Source organism: Chrysemys picta, chromosome 4 (genome assembly GCF_011386835.1).
Source record: "Chrysemys picta bellii isolate R12L10 chromosome 4, ASM1138683v2, whole genome shotgun sequence".
Classification (NCBI taxonomy): Eukaryota; Metazoa; Chordata; order Testudines; family Emydidae; genus Chrysemys; species Chrysemys picta.
Window position 1 is genome coordinate 512,447 of NC_088794.1, and position 19,914 is coordinate 532,360.

General features: G+C 56.1%; 1 protein-coding gene across 1 annotated transcript in view; it reads left to right on the top strand.

The window, feature by feature from the left end:
* LOC135982779 (guanylate-binding protein 1-like) overlaps nucleotides 1-19,593 on the top strand; it is a 46,451-nt gene extending 26,858 nt beyond the window's left edge. The window contains exons 2-11 of the mRNA XM_065590954.1: nucleotides 12,165-12,246; nucleotides 12,403-12,530; nucleotides 13,965-14,074; nucleotides 14,930-15,132; nucleotides 15,573-15,815; nucleotides 16,958-17,238; nucleotides 17,751-17,963; nucleotides 18,562-18,664; nucleotides 18,784-18,977; nucleotides 19,399-19,593. Coding sequence (XP_065447026.1) covers nucleotides 12,165-12,246; nucleotides 12,403-12,530; nucleotides 13,965-14,074; nucleotides 14,930-15,132; nucleotides 15,573-15,815; nucleotides 16,958-17,238; nucleotides 17,751-17,963; nucleotides 18,562-18,664; nucleotides 18,784-18,977; nucleotides 19,399-19,593 — 1,752 coding nt within the window. The remainder of the gene's footprint in view (nucleotides 1-12,164; nucleotides 12,247-12,402; nucleotides 12,531-13,964; nucleotides 14,075-14,929; nucleotides 15,133-15,572; nucleotides 15,816-16,957; nucleotides 17,239-17,750; nucleotides 17,964-18,561; nucleotides 18,665-18,783; nucleotides 18,978-19,398) is intronic.
* The last annotated feature ends 321 nt before the right edge of the window (nucleotides 19,594-19,914 follow it).

Here is a 19,914-nt window from a genome sequence, read left to right on the forward strand (position 1 = left end):
CAGCTTTTCAATACTGGAATCCGCCAACTCCTTTAACACCCTTGGATGCAGTGCATCCGGCCCCATGGACTTGTGCTTATCCAGCTTTTCCAAATAGTCCTGAACCACTTCTTTCTCCACAGAGGGCTGGTCACCTCCTCCCCATGCTGTGCTGCCCAGTTATGACCATAAGCAAGTTTCTGAGGCCTGCATTCCTCAGGCCAGGAGTCCCTCCTGCGCACGTCAGTCCCACAGAGGTCGCACCGCGGGCACCGTGACTGACAGCCCTGTTGGCCGTATCCTGTGAGCACAGCCGACAGGTGTAAACAAGAGCCGGTTCAGAGGGGACGTGCTCACAGGCCCTACGGACCTGCCTGGGGAACCGATGTCTGAGAGCAGACAGCTGTTTAGTCCAGCAGGCAAAGGCAGAACGAGACCTAGTGGCTCATTGTTGAAGCAAGACACATTCAGCCTAGAGACCATGTGCACGTCTTTCAAAGGGAGGAGAATAAATGGCTGGAACAACTCACCGAGGGAAGTGGTGGGTTCTCCCGAGTCTCTAACTCCCGACTGGACGTCTTTCTAACAGACACTCTCTAGCTCCGCCAGAATCTTGTACAAAGGAGGTTAAGTAAAGTGTCTATGAAAAGATTATGATTTTCTAGTTATGATCATGCTATCTGTATGCATATATCATTTTTGTATTTAAAGTTATAAGTATTGGCTCTATACGGTCTGTATTTCAAACTAAGGCCTGGTCTACACTACGGGTAAAGGTCGACGTTAGCAGCGTTAAATCGAATTAAGCCTGGACACGTCCACACAACGAAGCCCTTTCTTTCGACTTAAAGGGTCCTTTAAACCGGTTTCTTTACACCACCTCCGACGAGGGGATTAGCGATAAAACCGGCCTTTGCGGGTCGGAATTGGGGTAGTGTGGACGGAATTCGATGTTATTGGCCTCTGGGAGCTATCCCACAGTGCTTCATTGTGACCGCTCTGGACAGTACTCTCAACTCAGATGCACTGACCAGGTAGACAGGAAAAGACCCGCGAAGGTTTGAATTTCATTTCCTGTTTGCTCAGCGTGGAGAGCACAGGTGACCACGCAGAGCTCATCAGCACAGGTAACCGTGATGGAGTCCCAGGATCGCAAAAGAGCTCCAGCATGGACCGAACGGGAGGTACGGGATCTGCTCGCCATATGGGGAGATGAAGCAGTGATAGCTGAACTCCGTAGCAGTAAAAGAAATGGAAAAGTATTAGAAAAGATCTCCAAGGCCATGAAGGACCGAGGCCATAACAGGGACACACAGCAGTGCCGCGTGAAAATTAAGGAGCTACGGCAAGCTTACCACAAAGCCAGAGAAGCAAACGTAAGGTCCAGGGCAGAGCCGCAAACTTGCCGCTACTACGCGGAGCTGCATGCCATTCTAGGGGGTGCAGCCACCACTACCCCAACCGTGTGCTATGACTCTCTCACTGGAGAAACACACAGGGAAGACGGTTCGGGGAACGAGAAAGATGAGGATGGAGGTACTGTAGGTACTCACAGCAGCAAGGAAGCGGAGAAACCGGTTTCCCCAACAGCCAGAATATGTATGTGACCCTGGACCTGGAACCAGTAACCCCCGAACTCACCCAAGACCCTCAGGGCACACAGGAGACCTCTGGTGAGTGTACCTTTGTAAATATTTGTAAACATTACACATGGTTTAAAAGCAAGCGTGTTTAATGATTTATTTGCCCTGGCAATCGTGGCCAGTACATCTACTGGAAAAGTCTGTTAACGTGTATGGGGATGGAGCGGAAATCCTCCAGGGACATCTCCAGAAAGCTCTCCTTTATGTACTCCCAAAGCCTTTGCAAAAGGTTTCTGGGGAGGGCTGCCTTATCCCGTCCGCCATGGTAGGACACTTTACCACGCCAGGCCAGTAGCACGTAGTCTGGAATCGTTGCATAACAAAGCATGGCAGCGTATGGTCCCGGTGTTTGCTGGCATGCAGACAATATCCATTCCTTATCTCTCTTTGTTATCCTCAGGAGAGTGATATCATTCACGGTCACCTGGTTGAAATGGGGTGATTTTATTAAGGGGACATTCAGAGGCGCCCGTTCCTGCTCTTCTGAACAGAAATGTTCCCCGCTGTTAACCACGCAGTGGAGGGGAGGGGTGAAGTGATCATCCCAGAGAATCGTGTGTGTGTGTGTGTGGGGGTGGTTTACTTGTTTGTGCCGCATGTTAACCGGGAAACCGCAGCCCCTGGTTTTACATTGAAAACCCATTTTAAATGGACAACCCAATTCATCCTTGATATGGGAAATGCGCTGCTGTTTGCAACCTTTCCCGCAAGTTAAGAAGGTTAAAAAAGCCAAAACACTGTGGCCTACCATGGCTGCCTGCAAGCCGAAATATGCGACCTTGTAATGAAAGAGTGTACCCATTGTTCTCTAAAATATGTCTTTTTTAACCACCTCTCCCTTCTCCTCCACCAGCTGCAAATGTTTCTGCTTCGCAGAGGCTAGTGAACATTAGAAAGAGAAAACGTAGGACGAGGGACGATATGTTCACGGAGCTGCAGATGTCCTCCCACGCTGATAGAGCACAGCAGAATGCGTGGAGGCAGTCAATGTCGGACATGAGAAAAGCACAATATGAACGAGAGGAGAGGTGGCGGGCTGAATGGCGGGATGAAAAGAGCAAGTGGCGGGCTGAAGACGATAGGTGGCGTCAGCTTGCAGACAGACGGCAAGAGTCAATGCTCCGTCTGCTGGAGCATCAAACTGATACGCTCGAGCGTATGGTTGAGCTGCAGGAAAGGCAGCAGGAGCAGAGACCGCGGCTACAGCCCCTGTGTAACCAACAGCCCACCTCCCCAAGTTCCATAGCCTCCTCACCCAGACGCCCAAGAACACGGTGGGGGGGCCTCCGTCCACCCAGTCACTCCACCCCAGATGATCGCCCAAGCATCAGAAGGCTGGCCTTCAATAAGACTTAAAGTTTTAAAATGCAGTGTGTCTTTTTCCATCCCTCCTCCCCCACCCATCCCAGGCTACCTTGGCAATTATCCCCCTACTTCTGTGAGGAACTAATAAAGAATGCATGAATGTGAAAAAAACAATGACTTCATTGCCTCTGCAAGCGGTGCTCGAATTGGGGAGAGGAGGGTGGGGTGGGGTGGTTGGTTTACAGGGAAGTAGAGTTAACCGGGTCGGGGGAGGGGGGGTTTGGAGGATTCATCAAGGAGAAACAAACAGAAGTTTCACACAGTAGCCTGGCCAGTCACAAAACTCGTTTTCAAAGCTTCTCTGATGCGCACCGCACCCTGCTGTGCTCCTCTAACCGCCCTGGTGTCTGGCTGCGCGTAATCAGCGGCCAGGCGAGTTGCCTCAACCTCCCACCCCGCCATAAATGTCTCCCCCTTACTCTCACAGATATTGTGGAGCGCACAGCAAGCAGCAATAACAATGGGGATATTCTTTTCGCTGAGGTCTGAGCGAGTCAGTAAGCTGCGCCAGCGCGCTTTTAAACGTCCAAATGCACATTCCACCACCATTCGGCACTTGCTCAGCCTGTAGTTGAACAGGTCCTGACTCCTGTCCAGGCTGCCTGTGTACCGCTTCATGAGCCATGGCATTAAGGGGTAGGCTGGGACCCCAAGGATCACGATAGGCATTTCAACATCCCCAACGGTCACTTTCTGGTCCGGGAAGAAAGTCCCTTCCTCCAGCTTTCGAAACAGAGCAGAGTTCCTGAAGACGCGAGCATCATGTACCTTTCCCGGCCATCCCACGTTGATGTTGGTGAAACGTCCCTTGTGATCCACCAGGGCTTGCAGCAGCATTGAAAAGTACCCCTTGCGGTTTACGTAGTCGGTGGCTTGGTGCTCCGGTGACAAGATAGGGATATGGGTTCCGTCTATGGCCCCGCCACAGTTTGGGAATCCCATTTCAGCAAAACCATCCACTATTGACTGCACGTTGCCTAGAGTCACTAGCCTTGATATCAGCAGGTCTTTCATTGCCCTGGCAAATTGGATCACAGCAGCCCCCACCGTAGATTTGCCCACTCCAAATTGATTCCCGACTGACCGGTAGCTGTCTGGCGTTGCAAGCTTCCACAGGGCTATCGCCACTCGCTTCTCAACTGTGAGGGCTGCTCTAATCTTGGTATCCTGGCGTTTCAGGGCAGGGGAAAGCAAGTCACAAAGTTCCATGAAAGTGCCCTTACGCATGCGAAAGTTTCGCAGCCATTGGGAATCGTCCCATACCTGCAGCACGATGCGGTCCCACCAGTCTGTGCTTGTTTCCCGGGCCCAGAATCGGCGTTCCACGGCATGAACCTGCCCCAGTGACACCATGATTTCCACATTGCTGGGGCCTGTGCCTTGTGAGAGGTCTATGTCCATGTCAATTTCCTCATCACTCTCGTCGCCGCGCTGCAATCGCCTCCTCGGCTGGTCCGGGTTTCGCCTTGGCATGTCCTGGCTCTGCATATACTCCAGGACAATGCGCGTGGTGTTCATAGTGCTCATAATTGCCGCGGTGATCTGAGCGGGCTCCATGATCCCAGTGCTAGCTATGGCGCCTGGTCAGAAAAAAGGCGCGAAACTAGTATCTGATGGACCAGGAGAAGGAGGGAGGGCCAAGTGACAACATGGCGTACAGGTACAGGAACAGGGAGAAACACAAACAACTGTCACACAGAATGCCCCCCCCAAAGATTAACCTGAAAACCCTGGGCTTAGCAGGCCGTTGATTTCACGGAGGAAGGGGAAGCAAATGAATACAGAACAAATCTATTTTTTACATCTTAAGCTGGCAGCCGACGGTGCAGCATGAGTGATAGCCTCTCCATTATGATGATGATGGATACCAATCATAATATACCATCATCTGCAAGGGGGTGCTGCTGTGTAGCAATGCAGCCCCACGTCTGCCAGCCCCACGTCCGCCAGCACCCAGCATCGCCCTCGGCCTCTTCTGGGTGCTTAGCAGACAATACTGGGCAATTGGCAGAAAATAGTATACTACGACTGGTAGCCATCATCATCGAAACAGTAGCATGTCTGCCCAGGTGGCCATGATTGACAGCCACTCCAGAACGACGACGATGGGTACCAGTCATAATATACCATCGCCTACCAAAGGGCAAGGGGCTGGTGCAATGCAGCCCTACGGCTGCCAGCCCCACAGCTATCACTCATGCTACACCGTCTACCGCCAAAAGACAGTTAACAGCTGCTGCTGTGTAGCAATGCAGTCCCACGTCTGCTGGCACCCAGAGGACATATGGTGACGGTGAGCTCAGCTGAGCTGAGCGGGCTCCATGCTTGCCGTGGTATGTTGTCTGCACAGGTAACCCAGGTAAAAAGGCGCGAATCTATTGTCTGCCGTTGCTGTGACGAGGGGGGAGGGGCCTGACGACATGTACCCAGAACCGCCCGCGACACTGTTTTGCATCATCCGGGCATTGGGATCTCAACCCAGAATTCAACGAAAAGGCGCGAAAGTAGTATCTGACGGACTAGGGGAAGGAGGGAGGGCGGGCCGAGTGACGACATGGCGTACAGGTACAGGGAATTAAAATCAAGAACGGTGGCTGTGCACCAGGGAGAAACACAAACAACTGTTACACAGAATGGTGCCCCCGAAGATTAAACTGAAAACCCTGGGTTTAGCAGGCCGTTGATTTGACGGAGGGAGGGGGAAGCAAATGAATACAGAGAAAATTTATTTTTTACATCTTAAGACGACGGTGCAGCGTGACTGATAGCCCTCGGCATCTTTCTGGGTGCTTGGCAGCAAATACTGGGCGCTTGGCAGTTAGTGTATGACGATGGTCTTCAGGCCTATTGCACGATTGGGTGCTCGGGGAAGACTCTGCCAATGTGCAATGACCCAACTTGTAATAGGACGGTTAACAGTCGTAATACACCATCTACTGCCAAAAGGCAAGCCCCACGGCTGCCAGCACCCAGATCGCCGATGAAGGCTACCAGTCTACTCAACCGTCTACCGCCAAAAGGCAGTTAGCAGCTGCTGCTGTGTAGCAATGCAGTCCCACGTTTGCCGGCACCCAGAGGACATATGGTGACGGTGAGCTCAGCTGAGCTGAGCGGGCTCCATGCTTGCTGTGGTATGTTGTCTGCACAGGTAACCCAGGTAAAAAGGCGCGAATCTATTGTCTGCCGTTGCTGTGACGGGGGGGGGAGGGGCCTGACGACATGTACCCAGAACCACCCGCGACACTGTTTTGCATCATCCGGGCATTGGGATCTCAACCCAAAATTCCAAGGGGCGGCGGAGACTGCGGGAACTGTGGGATAGCTGTGGGATAGCTACCCATAGTGCAATGCTCCGGAAGTTGACGCTAGCCTCGTACTGTGGACGCGGTCCGCCGACTAGAGCACCTAGAGCATTTTATGTGTGGACACACACAATTGGCGGTATACAACCGATTTCAATAAAACCGGCTTCTATAAATTCGAACTAATTTCGTAGTGTAGACATAACCAAAGTTCCTCATCTATCTTGGTGGGTCCTGTGCTTATTGGCGGATTTTCTTGCCTCAGAGATTCACCATGTGGGTTGGGGAACAGCCCAGAGACCTTCCCCTCTGGAAGAACCCACAGTCCAGGTCAATTGGGAGGTTTGGGGGGAACCTGGGCCCGCCCTCTACTCCGGGTTCCAGCCCAGGGCCCTGTGGACTGCATCTGTCTATAGTGCCTCCTGTAACAGCTGCATGACAGCTACAACTCCCTGGGCTACTTCTCATGGCCTCCTCCAAACACCTTCCTTATTCTCACCACAGGACCTTCCTCCTGGTGTCTGATAACGCTTGTGCTCCTCAGTCCTCCAGCAGCACACCCTCTCACTCTCAGCTCCTTGCGCCTCTTATTCCCAGCTCCTCACACTCGCACCACAAACTGAAGTGAGCTCCTTTTAAAACCGAGGTGCCCTGATTAGCCTGCCTTAATTGATTCTAGCAGCTTCTTCTTAATTGGCTCCAGGTGTCCTAATTAGCCTGCCTGCCTTAACAGGTTCTAGCAGGTTCCTGATTTCCCTCCTTTGCATCCCAGTGAAAGTAAAATCCCTCAGCTCTCCCAGCCCTGCTCTCACTGACTCTCCTGCTGTCCCCCCAGCCCAGGCACAGGTGTCCAGGATCCAGGTGTTACCGCACTGGGAACGCCCGGATGAGGTGCCGTTTGCCATCCAGATCCAGAACTTTTACCCCAAGGGGATTCACTGGATCCAGTGGAGCTGGGACGGGGTAGAGAGTTGGAGCGATGAGACCCCAGAAATCAGCCAGAACCCGGATCTCACATTCAGTGCTACCAGCATCTGGAGAATCCCCAGAGACCAAATCACCCATCCGGAATATGCAGTCACAGTGTCGGTTCAACAAATCCCTCAAACCCATGCGATTGAGAGAGAGATCAGAGCCGGGGACACAGGTGAGCGGGACAACCTGGGGTCTAATGGGGAATGATCAGGAATCAGTGCCCCCCGTGGGGTCCCTGAGGAATGAAGGGGCTTTCGGAGCTAATATTCCTCATTCGCCTTTCCAGCTGGAGACGCCAATGGGTCTGGGTCAAAGACTGTCATACACAGGGGTGATATTATGGGGTAACAGCCCCACTGAGGAGTCAGACCTCTCCTCTCTGAAGTGAAGAGGGAGCAATCCCCACCAGTTCCCATAACCACCTTATGTGGTCTGTCTCTGGATGTTTCATTCCCCAGGTCTCCTGCGGCCCCCGGAGGTCTCGGAAATCTCCCAACCCGAGTCAGTGACGGCGGGGGAGGAAATCACCCTGAGCTGCCGCATGACGGGGCATTTCCTCGGGGAGCTGAGTGTGACCTGGCTCAGGAGGGGTCGGGGGGCCGGGGCTGCTGTTCCCCTGCAGGGCTCTGCAGAGTACAGAATCGACCCCGGAGCTCCCCGCACACAGGATGGGAAAAGCTTCCAGCAGGAGACGAGACTCAGCTTCACCCCCTCGGTGCAGAGAGACCAGGGGGCCGAGTATGTCTGCCCAGTGGGACACGTCACCCTACAAACCCCCGCAGAGAGACGCAGCCGGGAGCTGCAGGTGATAGGTCAGTCTGCACTTTAAAACAAAATTATATTATCAGGGAAAAATCCTTGCTCTAGGCCAGCTGGGACCTGTCTAGAGTAGATACATGGGTTGTGTTTGTAGGATGTTCACTAACACGGTTTAAGTAACACATCTGTAAAGGTTCGTGTAGACAGGCTTTAGCACCTGTAAAAACCTGCCAGCTCCTGCTCAATTTCCCTAGTCTACACGGACTCTTGGGCCCAAAAGGAAAGTGACTCTCCCACCATCTAGCCATCCGCAGTGGACGTGCTGGGGCACCTCCCTCTGCCGCCCCAATAAAGAGGCTTTGTGTCTCCATAAACACAGTCCCTGCCAGAGGGACCAAGCCGGCAGGGGATGTGCGCCATGCCTCACCCTCTGAATGGTATATCGTGCTGTCTGCCCCAAAGCTGGTCCAGCCCCTATGCAGGGTGGGTGTCTGAAATGAAAGCCATTGAAATCACTGGTTTGAATCATGATTTCAGTCCAGGAGCAGGAAGCCTTGAGTTCAGTCACTGGGTTTAATCCTGTTTGCATTTGTACTTTTCAGTTAGTTTTCCTAAAGAAAGGTTGCTTCAGATTGGTTGGGAACTGTTAAACCAAGTGCATTAGCAACTAAATCTGGCCTTTATTCTAAAACTGGTATTTCTTTTTGCTAGCCAGGAGGATGCCCTGTCCCCACACCCATTGATTTAAGCACCTGTACAGCTTAACTCCCATTTATTCAGATTCTGAATATTGATGTTATTTGTGTTCGAGAACGGTGAATGATACAGTTCTTAGTTGCTAGACCATGGTTAATTTTCACAGTATGCTCTGTAGTTAGTGAATTGAAGTGATTGTTTCTGGTCACTGTGTCCTTCAGGATTTTAGAGCTAGTAGATCTCAGCCTTTCACAGCTAGCTTTTATTCAGAGATGGGAAGAGGAGGAGGCCTTCCTGCTCTTCCAACTCTCAATCAGTTTCTTAACTTTAAATGAATTAGTCGTTGAACAGAAGTAGCTGAATAAACTGAAATGAAGGAAATACTCTCCCAGCACCTACAGAGGGGACGACTGCTGTCAAAAGCTGGTTTGGCACTTCAGCAAACTTTGGTTCCAGGTGCTTAACTGAACAGGGACTTCCACCAGCTCAGTGGTGTGACTGGCGTTAAAACATAGCAACCATACACTGCTTAATATTATTTTTGTTTTTAAGTGATTAATAAATTATAATAAGTTAAAGCCTTAACCAAGGTTGTCAATTTCAAATCTATTTTTAAATAGGTTTATTTTTACAAAAGAAACCTGCATTTAAATTAAAAAATGAAATGAAAAATAATTTTTGTTTTCCCACCATGCCCAGAGGCTATTCATGGCAAGGGAGGCAGGACCCTGTCCCCTCCTGACTCCCTTTGAGGTGCTTTGCAGAGGGAGTGCTCCTTGAGCTCCCCTGAATACAAGGATTTCAACTCACCCAGGCATCACTAGTGTCGTCCTGTAACCTGTGGTCAAGGCCTGCTCTCACAGACACTCCTGCTGTCCCCCCCCAGCCCGGCTGCAGGTGTCCGGGATCCAGGTTTTACCTCACTGGGAGACCCGTGAGGAGGTGCCGTTTGCTGTCCAGATCCAGAACTTTTACCCCAGGGGGATTCACCGGATCCAGTGGCGCTGTGATGGGAAAGCCTGGGAAAAGTGTGAACCAACCGACTGCAGCCCGAACCCGGATCTCACGTTCAGCGCTACCAGCATCTGGAGACTCCCCAGTGACCAAATCACCCGTCCGGAATTTAAAGTCACCGTGTCCGTTCAGCAAACCCCTCAAAGTCCCCCGATCGAGAGAGAGATCAGAGCTGGGGACACAGGTGAGGGGAGGGGTCCCTGGGGTCAGACGGGGAATGAGCAGGAATCACTACTCCCCACGGGGTCCCTGAGGGATGAATGAGCTTTGGGAGCTAATATTCCTCGTCCCTCTTTCCGATTGGAGACGCTGATGAGTCGGGCTTGAACAGTGTCACACATGGGGGTGATTTATCGGGTAACAGCCCCACTGAGGGGTCAGATCTCTCCTTTCTGAAGTGAGGAGGGAGCAGCCCCCGCCAGGCCCCATATCCCCCTTATGTGGCCTGTAACTCTCTCTGGATGTTTCATTCCCCAGGTCTCCTGCGGCCCCCGGAGGTCTCGGAAATCTCCCAAACCGAGTCAGTGACGGCGGGGGAGGAAATCACTCTGAGCTGCCTCATGACGGGGCATTTCCCTGGGGCGCTGAGTGTGACCTGGCTCAGGAGGGGGCCGGGGGGCCGGGGCTGCTGTTCCCCTGCAGGGCTCTGCCGAGTACAGAATCGAGCCCGGAGCTCCCCGCACACAGGACGGGAAAAGCTTCCAGCAGGAGACGAGACTCAGCTTCACCCCCTCGGTGCAGAGAGACCAGGGGGCCGAGTACGTCTGCCGGGTGGGACACATCGCCCTAAAGACCCCCCTGGAGAGACGGAGCCGGGAGCTGCAGGTGATAGGTCAGTCTGCACTTTAAAACAAAATTATATTATCAGGGAAAAATCCTTGCTCTAGGCCAGCTGGGACCTGTTTAGAGTAGATATAATGTTATACCAAAAAAACCTAACAGGATATTATTAAAGGGGACAAGATAAAGATGCCACATTTATTATGATCTCCACCAATAATGTTGTACTTAAAGTACTGCACAGCATCTTTTCAGGGGGAATAAGACAAAACGCCACATTTATTAGTAATACATGTATTCATTAACACTGTATCATATGCATATAATATATTACACTTACACTCACACACACACACAAACACACTCCGTCTTGTTGTTACCAATTAGTTGCTCCCCTTAACTGCACTGGCCAGGTGAGTTAGATGGGGGAGGGGTGGAGCCGGGCTTCTGCCGATCCGGATCGATGCTCCCATGTTGACAAGACGAGACCCGGGGTCCTCTGCAAGACACCTCACTTTTATAGCAGCTTTTCTCTTATGCAAATCTAGACCAGATTCAAACTCTGTGTCTGTGTCCATTGGTCCTTTGTGCTGCTTTCTTTTGAGTGTTGTCCCAATGCTGCAAAGAGGGTGTTTCCAAAAGAAGGTGCTTGCTTCTAACCCCCGAGGCGGTCGGTATGTCTGCTTGTCTTTAATGAGCCCACTTGACACGTTTTATTGTCCTTGGGTCTGGCTCCCAGCCCCTCTCCAACAGTTGAGGCTGTCTGGAGGTGCTGCCTTCCATGCCTTGCTCATCCACACCTCATTCATTCAACAGGGCTATTGATTAAGAGAGGGGGGGAGAGCTCTTGTTCTACTGCTAGCAAAAAGACATTTTTCTTCTCTCTTATTCTATCCTTAGGGGCTATAATATTATACCAAGGGCAATGCAAAGTTCCTAAATGAGGCTTTGATACAAAGTCCCATGAAAACAGAGGTCACACGTGGGTAGACCCACCACAAGGTTATATGAAGAGGCACAATGTAAAGTCATATGAAAATTATCAGAGATTTATCTACAACATGGGTTGTGTTCGTAGGATGTTCACTAACACGGTTTAAGTAACACATCTGTAAAGGTTCATGTAGACAGGCTTTAGCACCTGTAAAAACCTGCCAGCTCCTGCTCAATTTCCCTAGTCTACACGGACTCTTGGGCCCAAAAGGAAAGTGACTCTCCCACCATCTAGCCAGCTGGAAAAGATTTTCCGGGGCATCCCATTCCCCAGAGATGGAAGCGCTCTAACCACTGAACCGTCTTGCCTGTCCTGCAGCTACACCGCCAGGTGTGATTAAAGGGGCACCGGGTGGGGTATGCAGTGATGCCTAGGAGTGCCAGGTCTTGTCTCCCCCGGGGTGAGCTGCAGCGGGCGACGCTGGGGTCTGTACGCTGCATCCGTGGTGGGTGGAACGGTCTTCCGCAGTTTGGGGGGCCTGTCTCTGTGTATCATTGCCACCCATGTCTCCCCCGCCCGTCCCCGCTGACCTTCGATTCTCTGTGTTCTGCAGACCTCCCGCCCATGCTGGTCCCTGTCTGCCTGATCGAGAACAGCCCGGCAGGGGAACTGCGGGTGAAGAAGGAGTCGCTGGAGGTGCTCGCGGAGATCTCCCAGCCCGTGGTGGTGGTGGCCATCGCCGGGCTGTACCGCACCGGCAAGTCCTACCTCATGAACAAACTGGCCGGCAAGAGAACAGGTGAGATAGACGTGAGTCCTGCCCCAGTGCGCCAGGACTCCTGGGTTCTCTCCCTGGTGCTTACACGGGAGTGGGGTCAGAGCAGGGGGGCTGGGGGCCAGGACTCCTGGGTTCCCTCGCTCTGCATCTGTCCCAGCTCCACCCCTCTCTCCCCAGGGTTCTCGCTGGGCTCCACCATCCAGTCGCACACCAAGGGCATCTGGATGTGGTGCCTGCCCCACCCCCGCCGGGCCGGCCACACCCTGGTGCTGCTGGACACCGAGGGGCTGGGTGACGTGGAGAAGGTGAGTGGGGATCAGTGTATGAGAATCAGCCAATTTGCAGAGCAGGATGGAACTTCCCTCAGCACGCAGGGGCTGCTGGGACTTGTAGTTCAGGGCAAGGCATGCTGGGAAAGGGGCTGGGGTATTTAAGGAGCTCCCTCTGCTAAGGGACAGACTCAGCGAGCCCCATGTAGGGGAAGGAGGGGCTGTCTGATGTGGGGCTGACGCCCTCTAAGGCGGCAGTGCCAATGCCGGGAGGGCTGGGGATGCCGTGGCAGGGCTGGGACGAGAGGCCCAGGGGTATGGCTGGAAACTCTTGTCCTGCCCAGGGAGAACTGTTGAGATATCAAAAATGTTTCCCATCCTGAATCGCGATGAAAAGTCAAAATGGGGGAAAAGTGCCAGGGCCTGAAAATCGGAAATGTGTCCTGGGTCCCCGGGTCACACAAAAAACTTGGATCATTTTCAAACATTTCATTTTGATTGTCTATTTTTTTCTTTCTTTCTTAACTTGGTCCAAATTTACCAAAACATTGGCAACGAGATGTCACTTTGCCTTAAAAAACAGCAAGTTTCCGGTTAGACAAACGGCCTGTCGGGCTGTTTCCACAATTCTGAAACTTTTTTCCAAATAATTTTTCAAGTCAGGAAACCTTACCTGACCCTGTTTCACCAGTGATTTTGGTATCAACAATTCAATGTTCTCCAGTGACAATTTCCTGACCATCTGTAGCAATGGAGGGCAGGCCTGGCATTCAGGAGAACTGGGTTCAAATCCCTGCTCCACAGACCCCCGGGTGACCTTGGACTCAGTTTCCCCACCCAGCCTGCCAGAGGGAGTGTGACAATAAATACCTTCACGCTGGAGAGGGGCTCAGACACGGCCGATAATATGCGGGATCCTCCTCCTTTGAGGAGGATCCCGCAGCCTTGGCCATATGTCAGCATCGCTCTGCTGTTGGTGGAGGGAAGAGCCGGCATCGCCAGTCACCAGGGGGCAAAAAAAAGTCGGGACCAAAAAATGCACAAGAGCAGCTGCAAACCCCGCGCCCTGAAGTGGGGGCTGCTGCAGCTGGACCTCATGGGGCTGGGGGCGGGGGTTGTCACCTTCCCGAAGTTTAAATGGAGCCACATGGGTTAGAAACTTACTGCAGTAAAAGGAGAGCAATGGGAGCTCCTGCCCTTCCCCTGCCTCCGGGAGCTGGGGATTTAATGGGGTGGGGGAGGGGAATATGCCAACCCCAAATAGTGACTTCCCAGGTCCGAGAATGGGAATTCATTGTGGTCTGACCTGGTATTCTGGAGAGCTGGGGGCTGTTCCCCTGGCCAGTCCTCCCCCGTGCCTCAGTTTCCGCATCTGTGCCATGGGGCTGGCAATCCCGTCGTGCTTTCCGATGGGCTGTGAGCTCTGCAGCTGGGACGTGCTCGGGACGGTGACGGCGGGTGTCATTCCAGGGCGACGCGAAGAACGACACGTGGATCTTCGCGCTGGCCGTGCTGCTCAGCAGCACCCTGGTCTATAACAGCCGGGGCACCATCGACCAGCAGGCCATGGACCAGCTGCAGTATCCTTGCCTGGGGGCCGGGGCTGGGGGGGGCATGTCCCCGGGGAAGGGCCCCGTGCTTCCATCTAAACACTTCACCCCCTGCGAAATTGTGACCCACAGCACAGGGTGTGCACCATGGCCCCCTCTAGTGGCCACTCCGCATGAGGGGATAACAACCCGCTACTGCCACCAGCTGTCAGAGTTGCTCCTTCAGGTCCCGTGCTGCAGGCGGCTGCTCTGGACCCTGAAAGTGGTGGGTTCAATCCCTGCTTCCTGGTGTTGTGATGAAATATCTGACACGGAGTTTGGGGGGAGACAAGGCCCTGCACCCCCGGCTTCCTGCGATTCACCGTGACTCTCAGCCAGCCAGTAACACAGAAGGTTTATGACACGACAGGAACACAGTCCAAACCAGAGCTTGTAGGCATAAACAGGACCCCTTAGTCAGGTCCTTCTGGGGAGTAGGGACCTTAGACCCCAGCCTTGGGGTTCCCTCCGATTTCCCCAGCCAGCCCAAAACTGAAACCCCCTCCAGCATCTCACTCCCCCTCCCCGGGCTCCTTTTCCAGCCTTTGTCCAGTTTCCCAGGCAAAGATGTCACCTGGGTCCAACCCCCTCCGAGCTCAGGTTACAGGCTAAGGTATCGTCCCTCAAGTGAAGTCACCCCCTGCTCTCCCATCCCCCAATGCAGACAGTCCCAGCAAAACTAGACGACATTCCCAGGTCAGTCCGCCCCGCTCCCTACTGAGTCACAATATCCTCCCCTTCCCCCAGTCGCTTCTGAGCCCCCATCGCAGGTGGGTTGGGGGTCCCTGAGGGATTGGGACCCCCTGCAGGGGACACAGAATCTCCGGTTCCTTAGCCGGCCCCCAGCTACGTGACGGAGTTGACGGAGCGCATCAAGGTGAAGGTGGCAGGTGGGGGCGGCCGGCAGGAGGGGGCGGATTCGGCCGAATTTGTGCGGTTCTTCCCGGCCTTTGTGTGGGCCGTGCGGGATTTCATGCTGCAGCTGGAGCTGGATGGGCGGGAGATCACCGAGGACGAGTACCTGGAGAGCGCCCTGAAACTAAAGCCAGGTAGGGGAGCGGTGCTGGCCCCAGGGCGGCACTAGGGAGCGCTGGGCTGCAGGGGGTGGGGGCTCCCCTGGCAGTCAGGGCTGTCCCCAGGACGGCACTAGGGAGCGCTGGGCTACAGGGGGTGGGGTGGGGGCTCCCCTGGCAGTCAGGGCTGGCCCCAGGGTGCCGCTAGGGGGCGCTGTGATTGCAGAGGGGGTGACTTTTGCTCGAGACACAATCCCAAGCTGTTGACACCTTGCGGGGGTTACCGGTCCCTGAGAGTTGAGGCGTTCGCTGTTCTGGCCACATTCCAGCTTGGACGGTTCCCCGGCTCCCCTCAATCCCCTGTGGATATCGGGGTCTCTTCCCCCAGGGAATCTGTCCAACACCCACCATGCTGCCCCCCAGAAGCAGCCGCATGTCGGCGCAGGGCTGCTGCCCAGCTCCCGTCTCCTCCCCAGGCAGCAGTGAGCAAACCAAGCTCTACAACCTGCCCCGCGAATGCATTCGCCGGTTCTTCCCTGCCCGGAAATGCTTCGTCTTCGTCCCGCCGACCAGCAGGAGGAAAATGAGCCGGCTGGAGGAGCTGCAGGAGGACGAGCTGGAGCCTGAGTTCCGGGAGCAGGTGGCCCGGTTCTGCCGCCACGTCTGGGAGATGTCACAGCCCAAGACCATCCCAGGCGGCCACGTGGTGACTGGGGCCAGTGAGTATCGGTAGCTCTGGGGCCGGGGGCCAGCAGGGCTTGTGGGGTGCTGAGCAGGATGAACCGAGCTGGGAGGGGGTCCCCTGTGTCCAGCACTGTTGGGGCCAATGCTGGCGCCTGCGCCCAGCTCTGGGGTGGGCGGTTAGAGGGCGCACTAGAAAATCCTTGAGGAGTGGAGCAAAGCCACGGAAACAACCCCCGGGGGAGAACAGGCCAGGTGGGGGGAGCCCGACAGAGCAGATCTGGTCAGTGGATCCCAGGGGAGATGGGGAGAGGCCTAGATAGCCCCGTGGGTGCGTTTCCCGGGGAGGGATGCCTGCGTCTCCAGGGGCCATTGGTTGGGCCCCACCAATTTCAAATGAAAAATGTGTCACGGAACATGAAATAAGCCCTTTCCCCATGAAATCCGATGTCCCCTTGTTCCTAGGAGCGCCCCAGCAAAAGGGGCCCCAAACTCCAGATGGGCAGGGGAGGGGAAGGACTTGTCCATCTCCTGCACAGCTGTGCTGGGGGGGCATCAGACCCACCCCCACCTCCAGGAACCTCCTGCGGCTGCAGGAAGCTCTGCAGTTGCTGCCTTCAGAGTCCAGCTCTGGGGGCAGCACCGAAGTGAGGGTGGTAATTCCATGACCCCCCAACAACAGCTCCCCCCTCCCCTTTTTAAACATCTGAAAACATGAAATTTACCAATTTTTAAATCCTCTGGCTGTGAAATTGACCATAATAGACCGTGAATTTGGTAGGGCCATTTCTCTGCAGCGCCCCATGGCTCGGGGGTGACGCCAGGCGCGTCCCAATGAGAGACGAGGCACCAGTTGCTCACAGAGAGGGGGGATGGGGGTACATTTCTGACTGGGATGGGGGGACTGGGGCATATCCAGGGTGGGGAGGGGGGCACGTCCCAGGCTTGGTGTCTGTCCTGCAGGGAGAGGCAGGGAGCAGTGTGGGAGGGGCTGGGCACACTGGGCACTGACCCTGCCCCTCCGGCCGCACTGGGCACCCTGGAGCTGACCCTGGCCCTCCGGTGGCACTGGGGAACCTGGCACTGACCCTGCCCCCCCCATCGTGCTGGGCACCCTGGCACTGACCCTGCCTCTCTGGCAGTGCTGGGGAACCTGGCAGTGACCCTGCCTCTCCGGCAGTGCTGGGGAACCTGGCAGTGACCTACGTCGACGCCATCCGCAGCGGGGCGGTGCCCTGTGTGGAGATTGCGGTGCTGGCCCTGGCGCAGATCGAGAACTCGGCGGCGGTGGGGGAGGCCGTGGCTGTCTACAAGGAGCAGCTGGGACAGCGGGCGGCGCTGCCCACGGAGACCGTGCAGGAGCTGCTGGAGCTGCACGCCCAGTGTGAGCGGGAGGCGCTGCGGGCGTTCATGGCGCGCGCCTTCAAGGACGACGACTGCCGCTTCCAAGGGGAGCTCATGGTACAGCCCCTTGCGCTGGCCCCAGGGTTTAAGGGATAGCTGCCCCTCTGCGGGATGGGCGGGGCTGGGGCTCCCCGATCCCCTTTCCCAGGGATCTCCCAGCCCCGGTGTGATAGGTTCCCCCCTGGGACGCCACCTGGAACTGGGGTACCACAGAGCCCCCCGTCCCACCAGCCTGGGCTCCCTCTCACGCTGTGCTGCTGTGACAAGCTGCAAAGCCCCCCAGATGCACTTCCACCAGCATCACACAGGTAGGGACACACCCAGCTGCAGTCACAAGCAATCTCCAGCCCCGGGCACATGCGGATTGGGACACATCCCTGCCTCATTTGGGCCCTGTCCTGGCTCGTACCCTGCCCTGGTTCATACCCCCCCCCCCGGCTCACGCCTGCCCTGTCTGTACCCCACCCCGGCTCACGCCTGCCCCTGTCTGTGCCCCTCCCCGGCTCACGCCTGCCCTGTCTGTGCCCCTCCCCGGCTCACGCCTGCCCTGTCTGTGCCCAACCTGGCAGCGCCACCTGGAGGAGCAGAAGCAGGAGCTCTGCCGCCGGAACGAACTGGCATCTTCGGAGCGCTGCACGGCTGCCCTGCAGGAGCTGTGGGACGAGCTGGACGACCGGATCGTCCTGGGGGTGTATTCGGTGCCCGGGGGCTACCAGTGCTTCCTGGACGACCGGCAGCGGATGGTGGAGAGATACCGGCAGGTGCCGGCGAAGGGGGTAAAGGTAGGAGAGGGCTGGTGCCCAGCTCTGTGTGTCTTTGTGCCCCCTTGTTGTGTGGCCCAGGAAGCCCTGCTGAGAACCAGGCATCAGCTTCCCGCACCTGGGCAGTTCCTGGATCCTCCCCAGAGCAGGGGCAGCATCAGAGTGTGAGCCTCTCCCCCCCCACAGCCATCCCCACTGCCAACGTGCCGGGGTGCCTGGTTCCCGTGGCCCCTCCAGCCCTCGGCCTCTCTGCTGGGGCTGCTGGTGGGGGCCAGTTATCGCCTTTGTCCTGTTAAAAAACAGGTTCGGCCTCCAGCTCATCTGGAACAGGCACCGAGGCTGTCGCGTGGAAACCAAATGCTGACTCTGGGGCCGGATGGGAGCTGGTGCCCCCTAGAGGGGAAAGGCCCCATGTCCCACCCCCACCCCCCTGAGCCAGCCAGTCCCTGTCGTGGGGCCGGATCAGGGCCAGCGCCCCCTAGAGGGGAAAGGCCCCCGCCCCCCTCCAAGCCAGCCAGTCCCCTGTTCCTCTCCAGTGCTGCAATCCAGAATCCCGACCCAGATCCAGCCCTATGGGACAAACCCCCCTGACCTGGTGGCTCCCACTTTCCATCCCCAGGCCGACGAGGTGCTGCAGGAGTTCCTCCAGTCCAAGGAGGTCGCGGCCCAGAACATCCTGCAGATGGACGAGGCCCTGACGGAGAAGGAGAAGGAGATGGCAGGTACACACCGGGGGACGTGGTGCTGCTGGGACGGGGGAGAGGGGACTGGGCTGCAGCCCCGGCAGGCAAAGTCACCGTGGCCCTCCCCGTGCTGATCCACCTCTCTCTCCCCGTGCCAGCCGAGCGAGCCTGGGCCAAGGCGGCCGAGCGGGAGCGGCAGGTCCTGCAGCAGAAGGAGGCTGAGCTGCAGCAGAAGCTGAAGGACCAGGAACGCAGCTACCAGGAGAACCAGCAGCAGCTGAAGGAGAAGCTGGAGGACGAGAGGAAGAAGCTGCTGGAGGAGAAGCACAAGATGCTGGATCAGAAACTGAAGGTACCGGGGGGGCGGGTGCTAAGGGGGCAGGATGGGCACAGCCCGCGCAAGGGCACCACTGCCACCGGCCTCAGCCTGCCCGGGGGTAGGGTAGCCGGGGTGCTGGCAAATGGCAGGCAGGCGGTGGGATACCGGGCTAGATGGGCCTGTGGAGCGGATCCCCCAGGGACGGGATTGCTGGTAGGTGCAGTGTGGGGAACGACATGTGCACGGACAGAGCAGGGCCTGTCCCCTCCAGCGGGGGGTGGCAGGGACACACACACACCCTGGTCCCCCTGCCCTGGGTCCCCATTCCCCCCAGGCCAGCCCCACACTGTTGCCGTGACTCCTCCCTGCCATTGGGGCGGGGGCTGTCCCGTGGGGTGGGGACTGTCCCATGGGGTGTGCTGGGGATACCATTCATGCTATCGCTGCCCCCCAGGAGCTGGAGAACCTGAAGAAGGAGGGGCTCCAGGCGAAGGCCACACGCATGGAAGCTGAGATCCAGCGCCTGCAGCAGCAGAACAAGGAGCTCCAGAACCCGCCCTGGATCGAATCAGCGCTGGGGTCGCTGGGTGAGGCGGCCTGCCTTGTGCTACCTGGCATCTTTGGCAAGCTCTTCAGGCGCTGGTCCTGATGGGGCCCGTGGCCTCCCGCTCGCCTCTCTACCCCAGCGCCCTGTTCACCCGCGGAACCCCCTGCCACAGGATGCTCTACCAGCAAGCAGCTTAGTAATGCTTAGTTCTAACTGCAACGCTGACAGCTCTCCACCCCCACGCTTCATGGCCTGGGCTGGGTCAGGGAGGAATATGTCACCCCACAAGGCCTTGCAGGGAGGTACATTCTGGGAGATGTGCTACCTCAAGGTGCACAGGTGCTGTAGGGAGACGGATACTGGGATGGATGAGCCCATGGGCCTGATCTGTGGGGCAGGACCCAGGCGAGGTGGCCACCAGAA